Source organism: Phoenix dactylifera, chromosome 9 (genome assembly GCF_009389715.1).
Source record: "Phoenix dactylifera cultivar Barhee BC4 chromosome 9, palm_55x_up_171113_PBpolish2nd_filt_p, whole genome shotgun sequence".
Classification (NCBI taxonomy): domain Eukaryota; kingdom Viridiplantae; phylum Streptophyta; class Magnoliopsida; order Arecales; family Arecaceae; genus Phoenix; species Phoenix dactylifera.
Genome location: NC_052400.1, coordinates 2,034,697 through 2,051,645, shown reverse-complemented (window position 1 = coordinate 2,051,645; position 16,949 = coordinate 2,034,697). Strand labels below are relative to the sequence as shown.

The following is a 16,949-nucleotide window of genomic DNA, read 5'->3' as shown; positions in this document are numbered from 1 at the left end:
CCAGTCATACTGCTCCTTGTGTTCATTGCTCGAAGAAAGAACTTCAGCTTTTAAGGCAATTTGTGCTTCAAAGCCATGCACGTAAATGCTGAACAATTTTCATCATATACCCATTTGATAACTTATGATTTGGTCCTAGATACAACGCAGTTTTCCTACTACCCAACAAGTAAAAACACCATGCAAATGCTGGACAGTGGTGCATGGTTCATGACACTAACTAACAAACTACAGTTTCGAAATCTGAAACTCTTCAACAGAAGATATAATAGGCACCACGAAAAAGGGCAAAAAGAACTCACTTGAATTATACTGCACCCCGCAATTTTTTATCATTCCCCTACCTGCACAGCGAAACATTACTAGAGGCAACAGAAACATGATAATATGATGCAACAGTTCCAAAAAAAAAAGAGTGGGGTTCCACATCTTTTCCTAGGAGGAGAAAAGAGTTTCACCATTTAAGATGAACAATCTAAACATAAGTTATGAAATTAAATACTTTATAGTTTGTACATAAGATGGCCAAGTGGTAAAGCAGAAATACCACAAGATCACCTGTTTCCCAGCGAGCCAGAAGGCAGCTGTTGAACAGCAGCCAGTGGGTTCACCTGGACAGAAAATGCAAGCCGCCAAGCATCAATCAAAGCACTTCTTATAGACGACGCTCCTTTGGCTACTATCCTGTGAAATATACAAAGAAATAAGCACTGCTTAGAGACTATCTCAGCTATGTTCCCAGATTGAATGGAAGGTCATGAATCTTTTTTCATTGATGATAGTTCTTATCTCATCTTTTTTTGATGATAAATAGTAGAACATCGATGAGCAGCCATGGTGATGTTATAGATCAAGATATCCAGAATGGATATGCATGAAATACAGTATACCATAAGTTTCAAGTATTCAAATTTCAAAATGAGATGGAAAATATGTTAACAATAGATTCACATGAACAATAATTTTTATTCTTGAAATCACTTTTTCCAAAGTTTTAAATAACTATTTTCATTAATGTTGGCATTTGAAGAAATTGAAGTGTAGCATGGTACAACATCTCACCGCTTCAAGACTGCACCTTTCTTCTGCAGAATGTAATATGTTAAAAATATCAATGGACCCAAGAGCATTAACCTTCCATGCTGAAGGACCAAGTGAATGTTGCCCAACCTCAAATGGACTGTGCGAAACCAACATAAGCATGGATGGATCTGATCCGAAATGCGCCGAATAGTTGGATGAACGGATTTAAATGAATCTGCTTTTGATTTATCACCATTTGAATGGGATAATGGCCTGATGGTCTTAGGATAATTTTCAAATCCGGAGGGTGTGGACCCGGTGTCAAAAGCAGATAAGCTGCCAGTTTTCTCTATAGAATTAATTGTCCTTGGACCTGGAGATGAGCTAGACTCTGTAGCACAATGCAGTGAGTGCAATCTCCTCAACATGTCCTGCCAAGTTTAAAATAGATTATCGAAAAAATTATGATTCCTCTAAACAGTCAGAAGAAAGAAAGAACTTGAATGTGGAAGAGGAGAGAGACAGTTGCTATCACATATAGTAAGATAGACAGACACATACAATGACAGAGGACAATGATGCATTTATATCAATAGCCAACAAACTTTTTGCATATCGCCAAGAATCAGATTAAGGAAACATTCTGCAAAAGGAATTTTTCAACACTAGTGTTGTCGAATATTTATCATGGCATCCATCAAGGTCTTCATTTGTTTCTCTCTTTTTTCCTGAGACCTTCCGACATTATTCAAGTCTATACTTGCCACCATGATATATAGGCATGCCATCATAATTGTCAAACAGGTAACACCACACCTCATGTTCTTCTCAAGCATCTCCTCGACTAACCCAGTGTACTCTAACACCAATTTTCCAACATAAACACATCATAAATTCCTCATTTGCAAAAAAAATGAAAGGGAAAGAAAATGAAAGAGGTGCAAACTATTCATCTCTGTTTTGCTAATTTCATATGCAGGAATTTTAAAAATACCCAACATTTTTAGCCTGAGACATTGACTAGTGAAAATTTTGTCAAGGCTCACAAGAGTGTTGTGTCATAAGATAACATATTGTCCACCTAATGTGACCCCTTCTGTGTTATCAGACATCTCATTAGTAATTCTTTCTCATCTAGTCTACTAAATCCAATGGTACAAGTAATTGATTCAAGAATCTTGGTCAATATAGTCTTAGTTGTATCACACTCATTATACTTGGTGCAAGTCCAACCAACTTAAGGAATCCTCAAAGCCTTCCCACTGCAGATCCAGTTAAAAAAACTGACTCTGCTCCAATTTCACAATTATAAATACATTCGCAAGACACAACGGAACTAGATCCTAAATATAAGCAGTCAGTTTATATTGAAAATTTGGATTTTGGTGGTTTGGATCGACTAGAATCTTGCCCTACCTAGTTGAATGCACATCTTCAGGAATATAGATATATTACACTGATATGACTGTTCTCCATAATGTTCACAAAGGAAATAAAAAGGATGCCTTGGAAGTAAAAGTTACAATCCATCTAGTCTTGCCCATTACCCAATTTCTTCACCAAATTCTCTTCATATAGATATCCTGAGGCAATATCTCTCACATTCTGACGTCAGCTAGCCTTAAAATTACATGCTAGTTTCAAAGTTAAACCAAGCATCAGATAATAGAGTGGAACACCAAATTAAAAGATATCAATGAAGTGCCAAAATTATATAATTATAATTCCAAAGTACAGCAAGTTTTGGATCCACTTTACAGGAAAAAGGTGGACACCAGGAAGGTTAGTCAGTTTCATTATAATGACAAGGATATCCATTTATATAGCTTTTCTTTGTGACACCTCCTTCTAAAGAATAATGTAGAACAAAAACTTGATGTATTCCATCAAGAAGAAAGATATCTTTGATCCTCATTAAAATCTATAATACCAACCTTTTGAGAGGCAGAAAACATACAATGATGATAATCATTACCTGGCGTTTTTCTTCAGGCAGCTCTGCTCTCTCTGTCCAAGATATAGCCAGGTCAGAATTATGCAAGATCATCCCAAGGAGGGTTATGGTGTAAACTTCTGCCACCTCTAAATACTTTTCAGCATTCATGATTGACTGCCTTATGCCTCCTGCAGAAGAGCTTCGTGATTCTGCTTCTGTCAAAACATAGACATTGCCATCTAGATATTTCCACTTGCTGAGAAACTCCTCGAAGATTTCTCTTAGGTTGGATGAAAATCCTTCTGCTATTTGCATGCAAGCCCTACCAAATCATCAAATAATCACTTGGATCTAATTCTTAAGATGATAGTGTCACAAGATATGCTAAAATCCAAGGGCCTGTTTGGATGATGAAAGAATTTAACCATGCTATGGGATAAAACATGCCAGCATCTCCATTTAGGGAAGTAAAAGAAGAGAGGAGTCAGAGAGGGATTGGAGCAATTACTGGGTCCAGAATCATGATTTGTCCAGATGTAAATCACCTTGGAATTAAAATTAGGTGTATCTGAAACATCTAGAATGGGGGAATCATAGAGCTGCCCCATTTCTCTCCATCACCTTTCTTCTTTTCCCTCTTAAACTAGTTATTCCTAAGATAAGAGCTTCCATGCATCCAAACATGGCCTAGAGTTTAGAACATGAACTCTCTATGATTAGCATGATTTCAACAGGTCAGCAAAAGCATTAGGGAAACCAAAAATATCATGTATGCCATAGAAAGGTATATTTGTAGTACCATGCTAGGAAAACTTGAACAGGTATAGCTGCCACTGAACCATACAATGTTTTAAGTTCAATCAGCAGTTCAGATGTCCTGCAATTTTATCCAAAACCAAGTGAAAGTGTTGAATTAGCTCAGTCTCAGCATAACAGCAAAGATTATGAAGCCTTAAAACATAATGCAAATAAACATGATAAAAGGCTCCACAAAGTAATATCAGGAATTTAAAGAAACAATATATACAAAATCTGTTTGTTTTCTTTTGAAAAATACAAAGTTATTGAGATACTAACTGAATATACATAATCAACAACTAGAAAACTTATGCCTAATATTTGCAGCCAACTATGTAATATTTTCTTCGTCATATGCTCACAACTGATAAGTGCTTAATAATCTATAATTTAGTTATCTTTCCATAGCACTTATCAATATTTTTAAACTGATAAATATATATTTTACCATAAAATTAAATAAACATTGAAATGAATTTAAATTATGGTAAGAGGTAAATAATTCTTTTCTCAAAACAGACTCTAAACTTGTCTCTCTCCTGGTTATAATCTTTCATGAAAACATATAAGGAGGAGATTGTGTTGACCCGATTCGGTAACCTGATGGAGTTGTAATCAAGCTGAGGTTATAATTTAATGGATTTTGGTCCTGATTCGATCGAAAGTTATAATTAATTATGTATGGGGCAAAAGTTTGATTAACCCTTTTTATTAGGTCACGGTCCGGTTTTTAGTCTTGTCTGGTCGAGTTCGATCTGAAGCAGCTCAGCAAGAATTAAATTTAAATAACATTGGGCTCGAGAATAATTTCAAGCAAATCAACGATCATGATCCACCTCAAATCCAAAGCCAATTCCCAACCAATTCCTTACCTGCCTTCATATAAAATTTATAATTTTAAAACAAAAATAATAATAATAATAATAATTGAATATCCATGATTCACTGTTCATATGAACAGTATCCCGTGAAAACACTGTTCATATGAACAGTGCTACAAAAAAAATATAAAATAAATATATATATATATAACTCCACTGTTTATCTTCTTCCCCCCTCCCCCGCAGTGCATCCGGGCCGTTCAGCTTCTTCCCGTCGATCCCGCGTCGATCCGCCGCCCGTGCCAACCCCAGCCCATTCCAAGCTCCATCGCGATGAGGCCATCAACAGCCCGCGCACGGTGAACGCCGGTAATCCAGCAACCTCCCATGCCCGTCCGACTGCAAGCGGGATCCAAGCATCATGCCCAGCCGTTCCTCCGCCTCTTTCTCCGCCTGCATCCTCGCCTCCGCGCTGCCGTTCCGAGCGTCCGAGACAGGCTCCCAGCATATCACGCCACGGCCGGCCACCTTCTTCTTCGGCTCCTCCCAACGCTCCCGGCTCCTCCAGCTCATCCTGCAGCATCTCCTTCCTTCCCAAATCAGCAAGCCGTGATCTTCTTCTTCCGCGCCCTAGCTCATTCCGCACGTCAACCTCCCGGAATCCCGCGGCCAGCTCCACTGATCCGGCCGCCTGCAATCAAACCGGCACCCCAGCAATCACGCCATCCTCCTTCCGGATCGGCGCCCGTCTGCAGCTCTTCCCCAATTCCAGCATCCGCGAGCAATCATCCCACGCAGACCAGCTCTCTTCCGGATTTGAAATCCCAAGCATCCGCCTCACAGATCGCGTCCGTTTTTTCCCCTCCTCTCCACGTGCTTGCTGGCTGATATGATGAGGGGATCTATATAAGGAGGAGGGGGCGTTCGATGGAAGGGAGAGCTCGGGGGAGGAAAGAAACAGAGGATACTCTGTTTCGGTGAAGAAAAAGAAGAACGCCGAGAGAAAGAAAAAAAAAAAAAAGAGAGAGAGAGGGGGGGGGAAGAGAATAGTTGTGATATTTTGGGAATAATGGGAGGTGATCAATTTCATTTGAAGATGGGAGGTCATCCGGAAGCCATGCTCGGCTAAACATCTAATCTAGGGCTGGATGAAGCCCTAGCAATGTATCAGGGCATTGTAGTTCTTATTTTCTTTATTATTTTGGAGCTTGTTTAAATTATTATCTTCAATGAAATATCTTTTTATGATGTTTAAACTTTGAGCATGCCATTTACTATTCATGTTTGTTAAAGTAGTCTAAGATGATCCATGCCTAGGAAGATGAGGTGTGCTGCATCCTAGATTAGCATACTTAGGTAGACACTTCATGCTACATCGAAGATGGATCTTCCTAACACTATGTATGCTTTTATTTTAAAAGGCTTGTAGCCAAAATTGCATGCCTCTCCAAAAGATAAAAATTAAGAACACAATCCTTGATGCAATGCTATGTGGTGGATTCCAAACCCTAGATCTATTTACTTTGATAAAATTTCAATTCGTACTCATAGATTAATTTAGTTAAATCAAGTTAGCAAATCCTTCTTCTTGATTTGTTTTTAAAAGAAAAATAACTTATTTTCCAATCCCTGTGGACCGACACCCGTAATCACTATCCTACAGGATACGTGCTATTGCGTGGTTTATTTTTGAAATTGAAAAGAACCGATCAACAACATAGTTAAACATCACACTAAAGCAAGATTTTAAATTTTTCACATACCCACTTGCCATGTCATCCCCTCTCCAACCCTTCTACACATGCATGACCCTCTCCTTGGGAAGGCCATCTTCAATGTATGTTGCACATGACCATGTGATCCAATCAATTCAGCATCACTAGATCTCCATCTGGTGCACCTTTTAAGCTTGCTCAATGCATGTTACTCTAGCTACATCTTTCCTTGTGCTACCAAAATATTACATGACCATCTCCACAACTATCACCAAATGCATGTAGTCATATGGGACAGTCGGATTTAAGTTGTCTTTTAATATTTTAATTAAGTCTCACCAGCATGCAGTAATCAGAAAGCTCTCCAAAACATCTTGAAATTATCCACCTTACTCAAATTCTCTTAGGTACCCTCATGTATTTCTTCAGAAAATTGATATATATTTTTCATTCTTAGGTCTCTCCCAAGGTTCGCTGTACCGGTCGGTACCGGTCGGTACTGAGCGTACCGTACCCGTACCGATGGATACCGGTATCGGTACACCAATATCGGTACGGTCGGTACCGAGCGTACCGTACCGTACCGACACTCGGTACGCCTATACTAGTGCGGCACCGGTACGGGGTTCGGTACCGGTACGGCGAACCTTGGTCTCTCCACTCTCCATGATGTAGACAACACATAACACTTCAGAAGAACATCTTGAATTCATCACTTCAAATCTCTTAGGTACATCTGCATATCTGTGATGAATCCATCTTGAATTCATCATGTCAAATGGTAGACTTTTGACATTCAGTTGGTATACATAGACAGCTGCAACATTTTATGATCTATGTTTTGCCAATATCTTCACAACTTCATATTATGGCTTGCAAGTTTAGTATTATAAAGAACACAAATCTGTATATCATCTTTATATTTAAAATTAAGCATACATCTTTTTTTAAAACCCCAGATCCATTTACACCATTTGTAGTCCTAGTATCTCAGCCTACTTACAGCTACATGGAACAAATCCACTGAAAAGAGTACCATGTTTTTATTCACCAGATCCATCACACCATTTGTAGTTCTAGTATCTCAGTTTACTTTATAGATACATGGAGCTAAACCACTGAAAACAGCAGGTTTGGCTGCAGGCAAGAAAAGCAACATTAATTCAATAAATCACAATAAATTCTTCTGAATGTTTCTTTTTTTTTCTGACAAAATCTTCATTACGATAACATAAAAGTTTAGATGGACTCTTGATGGTTATGGCAAGAAGTAACATATAGAACAACACTGCAGGGTTCAAAGCTTGCAAGCCTCCTTATGACTTGGTAATAAATTATAGTCACTGTACTTTTGCATTATGTAATTCCCATAACTGGCTAACTTCCTAGAGAAAGAATGACGGTATGTGGTAATCGACATACAAAATGCATCAAGCAGTACATAGAAAGACACAATATTTTAAGGACCATATCACACCTAAAATAACAAATAATTATAAAACAAAGTTAGTTAACCCATTTTAGCAAGGTGCGATTGTTAATAGAGTCCTTGTTCATCAGCCAATGCCAAGTTCTTGTAAATCTAGATAATAAGTTCACTGATCTAGAGAACTTCCAGGTATTTACTTCCTTTAGAATTGATAATATAAGATATCGAAACTCTGCGACCAAGCTAATTAAAATGATAGGATTTGAACAGAAGAATAAGATACCTCCTCATTTCTCTCAGTGATTGTACAAACACCATACCAGCTGATACCATCATTTCGGCCAGTTCACCATCATCTATTGCTTCTGAAGATGGGGTAGTATGTATTTGCCGAAGAATAGAAGAAGACAGAGATGCAGCCTCCTCAAACATGCAGCAAACCAGACAGCTGAACCATTCCAAAAAAAAAAAATCAATAAATAAAAATCATGCCTCATGATTAACAGTTAAGTAGTTAAGGAGGCATCTAACACTGTCAAACGATAACACCATAAGTTAAACCAGCTATAATTAGGATTTATGATGATATTTTTAATCCCTTTTTCGTGGTTCAAAGAGGTTTATTTATAGATGAATTAATAGGTAACAATTAAGACCTTGGTGCTGTGACTGCTGTCAGTATACACATTCATAAATTTTTTTAAAGAAAAGAAATGTGATGATGCTCGAACAGATTAGGCTCCCTACAACATGCTTTCCAAGAAATCAAATTCCATTCTTCTTCTTTCTTTTCTTTTTCTGAGAAAAGCTTATCACTCAATTCACTAATAAACAAACGCATGAAAGAAAAAAACCCTAATTTGGCCTTCATTAGGTATGACATCGCAGGAATTTCACCAGGCCATACGAGTCAGATACAATAGATATATGCAGTTAAATAATTTAAAGATGACGAAAGTTAAAGGACTCATTGGAGTCATAATACAATCACATATTCCTAGAAACAAAATAAGTTGTCTTATTCCTAAGCAAATCGAAGTTAACACGAACATAATTCCTTCCAACACCAAACCTACAGCAAACTATTTTGTGTTTAAAGGATCAAAGAACCTATAACCTTCAAAAGGTACGCGTCAAAGATCGTCGGTTGCTGGAAATAGAACGGAATAGGAAGATCGGGGAGTAACTAATTCCGCAACAACAATCAAAGAGAGAGAGAGAGAGAGAAAGAGAATCGAAATCGCAGAATTGAAGTCAAATAACGAGTCGATTACCTCTCCGAAACATCGATCGCTTTCCAGGTCTCGGAGAGTGCCGCTGCCATCACTCCTATGGCCTTCTCTTCCGCTCTCTCTCTCTCTCTCTCTCTGGCTTGTTCGATAGGCGGGGATTATAAGCTGCGCCGAGACGGCTTCTACCCGCTTTCGGTTGGGTACGCCTCTTCTTTTATTTATTTATTTTTTTGGTAAAAAAAAAAAAAAAAGGAGCGAACCGGGAAAAGGGCCGAGCCACCGGTCTGACGCGGGGTCAACCGGTTCGGAACGGAAGAATGATCGGGAAAAGATGAAAAAAAGAAAAGCTAAATACAAAAAAAAGGAAACCTAGGTGTCCTGCAGCGCAGGGATGGCGTAGGGATTGGTCGTCGGCTCGAGAGGACGAATGGGAATCGTGGAAGCGATGAGCTGGGGGCTAGCGTAGTTCTCGTCGGCGTCGGCGGCCACTGGAACTTTGGAAGAGAGAGGATTAAAGCGGACAACGGGATTAGCTTTTATATTTATTTTTTTCTTGAAATTAAAGGGAGGAAAGGGATTCGGTTCTCTTCGGCTTTGGATCTGAATCTCTGCATCTCAGGTAGATCTCCAATCCTAGCTCTAAGACTTCTCAAGCCCGGGCTTGAACTATTCTTTGGTCTTGTATTTCATATATTGGAATTGGTGATCTGATTTGGATGATTTAATTTGCTGGAGATCGGCTTTAGGAATTTTAACTTGAACTGTTGATGCCCCTAATCGGTTCGGTTAGGTAAACTTTTTCATGATTATGTTTTGTCGAGAATGATGATCATCTCCTGTAAAAATAAGGATTGCAGGAGGAAGGGGCTTTTATACGCCGAGTAGTATCTGATATTATAGCAGAGCATCCACGTACAAAACTAGTTGCTTGATCACTTTTTTTTATTGGGAGTTTCATTGCTCGATACTTTGGATTTTGCAAGGATTTGCTGTTCTGTTCATTGTTTCTTCTGGTGATCATAGTTTTATGTTCTATTCCAGACTTTACGAGTCATATGGCAGTTCTGAAATTACCGGAGTACTTAATGTTGACTTGATAATTAATTATGTGACATGATTTGGCACTTGCCAGGACTGTTTGATGCGAGTTTTACCAACCGTGAATTCTGAGCAACTTGAACATGTTTAATTGCATTCGTCTCAAGCACCAAACCTTCTACATGCTATCCTCTAGTTTTGTCTTTCGGGATGATGCATCTTTTTTCTTGTGTTGATATTAGTTGGTTATTTTTTGTTGCTTATTTGGATACATCCTAGTTGAACATGATGGCAAGCTTTCTTTTCCCAGTTATATATTGCATATAATTACTAATTGGAGTCACTTTTGAACTATCACGTTTCCCCACAAAAATGGCAGATCATCAATAGTTATTTGGTCAGGTGAACATATAAAAGCCAATGTTTAAGTGGTGGGATTCAGTTCCTATTTTTTTTTCAAAACAGCTCCAACTTCAGGATCTTGTTCTCAAAATGTAACATACAATGAACAGGCTAATTCTCTATATAACAAGCATATCGAGGATTATGACTAGTTAGAGCTCATTTGTGACAATGAATAAGCAACTGAAAATTATTGATGTTCAATCATTGATTTTAATTAGATTTAATTATTGTATGATGATCTAAATATGGTTAAACATACGACCATGTTCATGCTAGAGCATTATGATGCTTGATACTGCAATGTTTTGGTGGTTTGATACTTTGAATGATTGTTTGGTAATATGTAGTTTGTAGTTTAAATATATTGGTTTAGTTTAAATTGTGGATTGAACATTTTATATTAGTCAAATATGGAAGTATCATAGCACAAAATTATACAAAATAAGTCAGTTAACTATATAGTAAACAGTAAACAGCTTCTATAGCTGCAACCTTCCAAACAGCATAAGTTCAGTTACAGTGCAGTGCAATTACATTCCACTCAGTTACACTGTAACTTGATTTGCACTGCAAGTTCATTTGCAGGATTCCAAACAGCACCATATGTTGTTGCCCTCCTACTTCCTTCCCTCCCTTGCCTCCTCCTCATGCCCATCCATGGTGACCGCTGCCCTTTCCAAATCCAGAGCCATCTCCAAGCCCATGTATTTCCACTCTGGGCTCGTTTGGTTCGCGAGAAGCATTTTTCCTCATAGGAATATGATTTCTGGAAAGAGGATGCTCGAGAAAGTACTTTTAGTATGTTTGGTTGACCATGGAAAAGTGACAGATTTTCAGAGTGCTTATGTTTGGTTGACCATCCACTTTCTTTGGAAAGTTATGTGTAATTCCTATTATATCCTTAATAAAAATTAGGTCTTTAATGCTTTGGATCAAATAAGGATAGCTGAAGGGCCTTTTTGGGAAAAAATAAAAATGTTTTGATTTTCGGCTTACGGGAAAGTAACTTTCTCATGTTTCTCATGGGAAAGACTTTTTCATGAAACGTGAGAATCATATTCCCACAGGAATATAACTTTTCCGTCTCTCTCCTTTAAAAACTTCAACCAAACAAGAGGCATCTCTTTACTTTCCCGTTGACCACACTTTCTTTCCTTCTTTTCCCGCGAACCAAACGAGCTCTCTGTGTCTTGTCCACCCTTCAATTGTCTTATCTTCTGTTAGATTAATCCTACGTGCTTCAAGATTAGGGTTTAGTCAGGACTCAGGCGCAATAAAAAATTTATTATTTTCTCTTTTTCTTTTTGCTGTGGTCATTTTTCCCACATTTCCCTTCTTTCTAAACGGCGTTCTGGACATATCTTTACAATTGGATTGAGTTTGTCATCTTAGAGTTAATTTTGTTTGCTGGAGTCATTTTTATGTATCTGTATTTCTGCTCACAAATCTATCCTAGCTCACAAGATTTTTCCTAGGATACCTATCACCGAGGAGCGGGGAGCTGGGGTTTATTGTTCTTGCATTCTAATCTTGCATATTTGGGGGTTTTCTTATATCAAATGATGATGTATGACTGCTGCAGTTATGGTTCCTATTTTTCCTTTAATCTCTGCGAGGATTATGCAATTATGAGTTCCATGCAATCTGTTCAATAGTTTTCTACTGATTATACATTTGCAAGCTCTGCACAAATCCTTTTTTTCTTTTTCTGATGATATTTTCCACTGATATGTAGTTTTGATTTCCATGCTGAACTCATGATAAGTTGTCAACAGGAACTTAAATTAGAGCTATTTTATCGCATGCATTAAGATAGTCTAAATTACAGGAGAGTCTCAAGCTCGGAGAGCTCACCATGACAAAGAAGATAGTATAAATTGGAATATTACTTGAACAGAACCTTAATCTTAATATTCTATCAATTCAAATTAAATTACAGTATCGAACTACTATTCACATGTAATGATAATTTGACAGAGTTCCATGATTTTTCTCATCATTTTGTAGATTTTGTAGAGAGAAAAAGCTTCCATCAGAACATTGGGTATAACCTGGGAAAAAATGGGTGTGATGGGTAATGGCATAGAATCAAGGAAAACGGTGTTTGTGACAGTGGGAACCACATGCTTTGATGCTCTCGTCAAGGCAGTAGACTCTCAGCAGGTCAAAGATGAGTTATTGAGAAAGGGATACACCGATCTCCTCATTCAAGTGGGCCGTGGGACATATGTACCCTCCAAGGTTTTGCCTCTTCTCTTGCTAGACAAATCTTTTGCTTTCTCTGATAATAAGCTCTCTCATGCTCAAATGCGTGTTTTAGAATTTGAAACTTTTTTCTTGGTTTTCAGTATACTCCTTAAAAGTATAATTTTGCTCCTGTACTGTCTAAGCCATTTTAGTATAGGAAAAAACATTGTATATCACCATATGAGAAAAACAATACATAGAGACAATTTTATTTTAGAGGGAATTTGAGATTATTTTATGTCTTGACATTTTGATGTTCTGCACAACTAAGATGGACACGGTTGACCAAGTCAAGCTGATGTATACGTGCCCATGCTAGATTTATATGAGTGGTAGGTTATTCCTAAGAAAACTTTTATGGGTAATAATCGCAAAGAAAGGAATCAAATGGAAGTCCTTTTTTCTCATTTATTAGTCTAATTTATATGGTGTAAGCAATCAAGATTTCTGTTTGCCTCATCTGAAAAAGCAATATGATATATGTGGTAGGAGCCGTATCTTTTGGTTGTTTGTTGTAAATGGGTGCACCATTTTTCTACTGCTGTATTATGATATTTGTGTGAAGCTAGAGCAATGTCACGGAGCCTATTTACATTTGTATTGTTATGGGATTTGGGAAACATACATGTTTTGCAATGCCAAGACTTCCATGGTTAAAGAATATCATTAGAATACTAAAAAAAACCTTTTGTTTAGGCATTATTATGTGGACCATGTGCCAGAACTCTATTGTTGTTCAGTGAACAACTCAAGCTAGATACATTTTGCATGCTGTGAAGGATCCTTATGGTAGGAGAGCAATGAAGCTGCAATCATCGTCACATGGAAGGGTCCAATGTGGTAGTTGTGAGCTGGAATGCTTTATTTCTACCAAAATAGAACTTTGAAATGCTTTAAATTATCATGCTATCACGCATCTTGCACTTATAAAGGTTGTTGACCTGAAAGGTGGTTGAGTTTATATGGAGAAGTTGGTCTTTGCTTTTCAGAACAAAGCAAAGAATTTTTTTAGTTGTAATAAGATTACCGATCACTTGCAATGTTCTCTCACCAAACCTCATAGTGGGCAATCTTTCCTGACATTAAATGCTTTTAAATCCTCTTCTTGCCTTAAATTCTCTTATATACTTCTAATAGCTTTTTCGCTGATCCTGTCCTAGAAAGAACATTGAAATACAAAATTGGAGAATCCTTCTAAATGCATGCTGCATCTGACTAACCAGTTGTTACATGGTAACTTACAGCCAGAAGTAATCTTATCTGGCTTCACTAGTCCCTCTATCTTCTTTTACATCTATCATATATTTATGTCCTTTTGCTCATAAGCATGCTTTTAATTTGTGCATTTCCATTTGCAACCTTCTTCAGTTCAATAAGAAAGAGTCCGGTGTTTATCATGAACATGTCTTGTGTTCATCATGAATACGTCTTGTGTAATGAAGCTGACTGTAAATTGATTTTATAAACTATTGAATTTTCCTTTGAATAAAATTAAGCACCTGTGCTTTTTTTATTTATGTTAACTTTTGTTCAGGCTAGAGAGCAACCTGGTTGATTAGTATTATGAATATTTTTCCTTCTGCTCATGTTCATCTGAGTGCATGAATAGAGATGAATAACCTCATATGACCTGGAAAACAGTTTTCTGGAGAAGATGGATCTCTAGCCGTGGATTATTTCACTTTCTCACCGAGCATTGCCGACTACCTTAGATCAGCATCTCTTATCATTAGCCACGCAGGTAACATTTTGCTGTAATCTATATTGTGGAAAATTTTTCCTTTACAGATACAAGGCACACCCTATTGAATTTAATGAATGTTCTTGGCAACTAATCTATTAGGAATGTATATGGTCCGCACAAACCATGAGAAGACTTTAAGGGGAAGATTTTCTATTGATATGATTCATTGCCTTTGATTTTATAAAGTAACAAGATCACAAGGGTCCAGGCTAAAGAACAAGAGACTGGAAGTATATTCTAGATACTTGTCAGATTCTTCATCATTCTCTCCTTTTGGCTGACTTGTGGAGACAAAATAGTTGGATAAAACGAATAAGAAGTGAATGATGAAAATGGTGATGTGAGTCTAACAAAAGCTATTTTTTTGTTGGGGGCAATGTAATAGGTCTTATTCTAATATCATATTATGGGATGCTATGAGTCTCGTATATAATAAACAGGCAGAACCTTATAAAATGCTATATATAAAATTTTGTTGAATGTAGCATGATATATTATATACTGATTTCTACATGGCTCCATATTCTATTTTTACCTCTTCCTTATCAAAAACTCCGCACACATGCTTCCTCATAAGACAACTGTGTACCATCCTTGATCTCCTAAATAAAATATTTAGCTGATTACTTGCTTTGATCTCTTTTTTATCAAACTTCTTTCTTAATGGTTCTACTTATTACCTCCCAACTTCATCAGATAAGAAGAGGAGCACCTGTTTACCAATAGTAACAGCAGACTATGTAGTTTTGTGGACGTTGTTGCCAAGGCTTCAAATGAGAGAGAGATTTTAATTTAAGCATGCTCTATGGAAATTAGAAAAATTTGTATGTACAATTTTTTTTTTTGTTAATGATCAAATTTTTAGAGATCATCAATATTCTAGGTTTGGTCGTAATCTCATTTAACAGGTATAAGGGCAGATTCCAATATGTTGGATTGAAATATTGCAGCCAAAAAATAAGAAAAAAGATGGTTGATAGTGCGGGATACAGCTGTGTTTCAGTCATACTGGTTTATTGACTTCTGTAGTTTAAGCGATAACTGCATATTCAGAAGTTATGTTTTCGCTGGTGATCCATGGTTCATTCTAGAACAGAGACAGCCCCTAAATGATTGCTTAATATGCTTGTAATTTTTCCATTATGACTCATATGAAATAAAAATGTTCCAGGGGATATGCTTGGTGATGCATGTTGTTGTCTCTTATGTACTTGGTTATTTCCATCTAGCTTGATCATCCAGTTTTTTGTTTTTTGTTTTTTTTGTAGTTATAGATGTTGCATACCAGAGATTTTTCTGTAAAAATGGTTTATGGTTGTACCAAATCCAAGTTAGTAATTCCTAGTAGGTGAAATAAACCAAACTTCTTTGGTTTAAAGTTTAGTCTTATATAGCAGCCATTACCCTTGGTTGGGGAGCTAGGTTATGACCGTGGATGCTGCAGCTTATTACTTGCAATAGCCCGGTTTGCAATTGTGTCAGAGAACAAGTTTGTCTCTCTGATAGTTGCCTCCTCTTCCATTGCTTGTGATCCAAGTCCAAGGAGGCATTGCTCTTCTCCCAGTACAAAATTCAGAAAACTTCAATCTTTGTGTATGATTCTGATTGACAGCATTCTATTTGTTCAGAATGGCATTCTTCAACCTTCTTGTCTATAGGCCAAGTCAATGGGCATGTTCAGTCACTTTCTGTGGCAACCAAGGCACAAATGGGCAAATTGGGAGACCCATTTATTGTTTTGATATGGCTTGATTTTTTTTTAAAAAAAAAAAAATCTGCATTAGAGCTTTAATCAATAGCATATTGTTACTTTGATTCTGTATATCATAGTTGAACCTTCTCAGCTGCTTTCTTTCATACAAGAGATTACCAAAATTGCCCTATTCTCATTGTGATGTTAGTATACTACTAATGCAGATTTTAGATTGTAACAATGATCTATCGATGAGAATGCGACAAATAATTCTAGTTGCTAAGCAGGGTCCGGGAGCATATTTGAGACACTGCGATTGGGTAAGCCTCTAATTGTGGTCGTCAATGAGGATTTGATGGACAACCACCAAAGTGAGCTTGCAGAGGAACTGGCAGACAGGAAGCACCTATTCTGTGCCCGCCCGCAGACACTCCATCAGACCATCAAAGTCATGGATCTGGAGTCCCTTATTCCTTACCCACCAGGTGATGCTGCGCCAGTTGCTAATCTATTCAACAATTTTCTTGGATTCCCAGCTGATTGAGCTGTCTATCAAATTGATCCTTGAAGAATGTTCATGGGATCGTTGGTCTTGTGGGCAGCCAAATTTTGAACCCTGTTCATACTACGAAAACCCTGTTGGAAATGGCTCCAGTATGATCATATTAGCATTCTCTCTGCTTGAATACTCTTTTCAGATTCTGAAGATTAATAATGTAATCACCATTTGTGATTCAAAATATACTACTGTTTTGTAAATCCCTTATTTGTGGTGGGAGAAGATTGTATGCCGTTCATTGTTTTTATGCAATTAAATTCAATCCATCCATTTCTTATCAAACTCTATCCTTCTTTCTTTCTTTTGGGA

At 37.4% G+C, this 16,949-nt stretch overlaps 2 protein-coding genes across 4 annotated transcripts; one reads left to right on the top strand and one right to left on the bottom strand.

The window, feature by feature from the left end:
* Positions 1-86: 86 nt before the first annotated feature.
* LOC103713138 (protein APEM9) lies at positions 87-9,151 on the bottom strand. Of its 2 annotated transcripts, none has more exons than XM_017844281.3 (7): positions 8,997-9,151; positions 8,006-8,170; positions 3,759-3,836; positions 2,999-3,281; positions 1,063-1,454; positions 548-684; positions 87-344 (listed from the first exon to the last, which is right to left on the bottom strand). In XM_017844281.3, exons 1-6 carry the CDS (start codon positions 9,044-9,046, stop codon positions 555-557), a joined length of 1,098 nt encoding a protein of 365 aa, XP_017699770.1. In that variant the 5' UTR covers positions 9,047-9,151; the 3' UTR covers positions 87-344; positions 548-554. The 2 variants fall into 2 exon arrangements, with proteins under 2 accessions (XP_017699770.1, XP_017699769.1); XM_017844280.3 differs by having other exon boundaries at positions 559-684.
* Positions 9,152-9,255: 104 nt separating this feature from the next.
* On the top strand, positions 9,256-16,922 carry LOC120111843 (UDP-N-acetylglucosamine transferase subunit ALG13 homolog). 2 transcript variants are annotated; one of them, XM_039129789.1, is made up of 4 exons: positions 9,256-9,573; positions 12,405-12,638; positions 14,286-14,385; positions 16,369-16,922. In XM_039129789.1, the coding sequence occupies exons 2-4, from the start codon at positions 12,459-12,461 to the stop codon at positions 16,623-16,625; spliced, it is 537 nt and encodes a 178-aa protein (XP_038985717.1). In that variant the 5' UTR covers positions 9,256-9,573; positions 12,405-12,458; the 3' UTR covers positions 16,626-16,922. The 2 variants fall into 2 exon arrangements, with proteins under 2 accessions (XP_038985717.1, XP_038985718.1); XM_039129790.1 differs by having other exon boundaries at positions 9,304-9,573; positions 12,414-12,638.
* The last annotated feature ends 27 nt before the right edge of the window (positions 16,923-16,949 follow it).

Coding starts and splice junctions, on each gene's coding strand:
- LOC103713138 (XM_017844281.3), bottom strand. CDS start 9,046: ATGGCAGCGGCACTCTCCGAGACCTGGAAAGCGATCGATGTTTCGGAG. Junction 8,171..8,996: donor GCGATCGATGTTTCGGAGAG/GTAATCGACTCG, acceptor GGAATGGTTCAG/CTGTCTGGTTTGCTGCATGT. Junction 3,837..8,005: donor TCACTGAGAGAAATGAGGAG/GTATCTTATTCT, acceptor ATAAAATTGCAG/GACATCTGAACTGCTGATTG.
- LOC120111843 (XM_039129789.1), top strand. CDS start 12,459: ATGGGTGTGATGGGTAATGGCATAGAATCAAGGAAAACGGTGTTTGTG. Junction 12,639..14,285: donor GGACATATGTACCCTCCAAG/GTTTTGCCTCTT, acceptor CCTGGAAAACAG/TTTTCTGGAGAAGATGGATC. Junction 14,386..16,368: donor TCTTATCATTAGCCACGCAG/GTAACATTTTGC, acceptor GTTGCTAAGCAG/GGTCCGGGAGCATATTTGAG.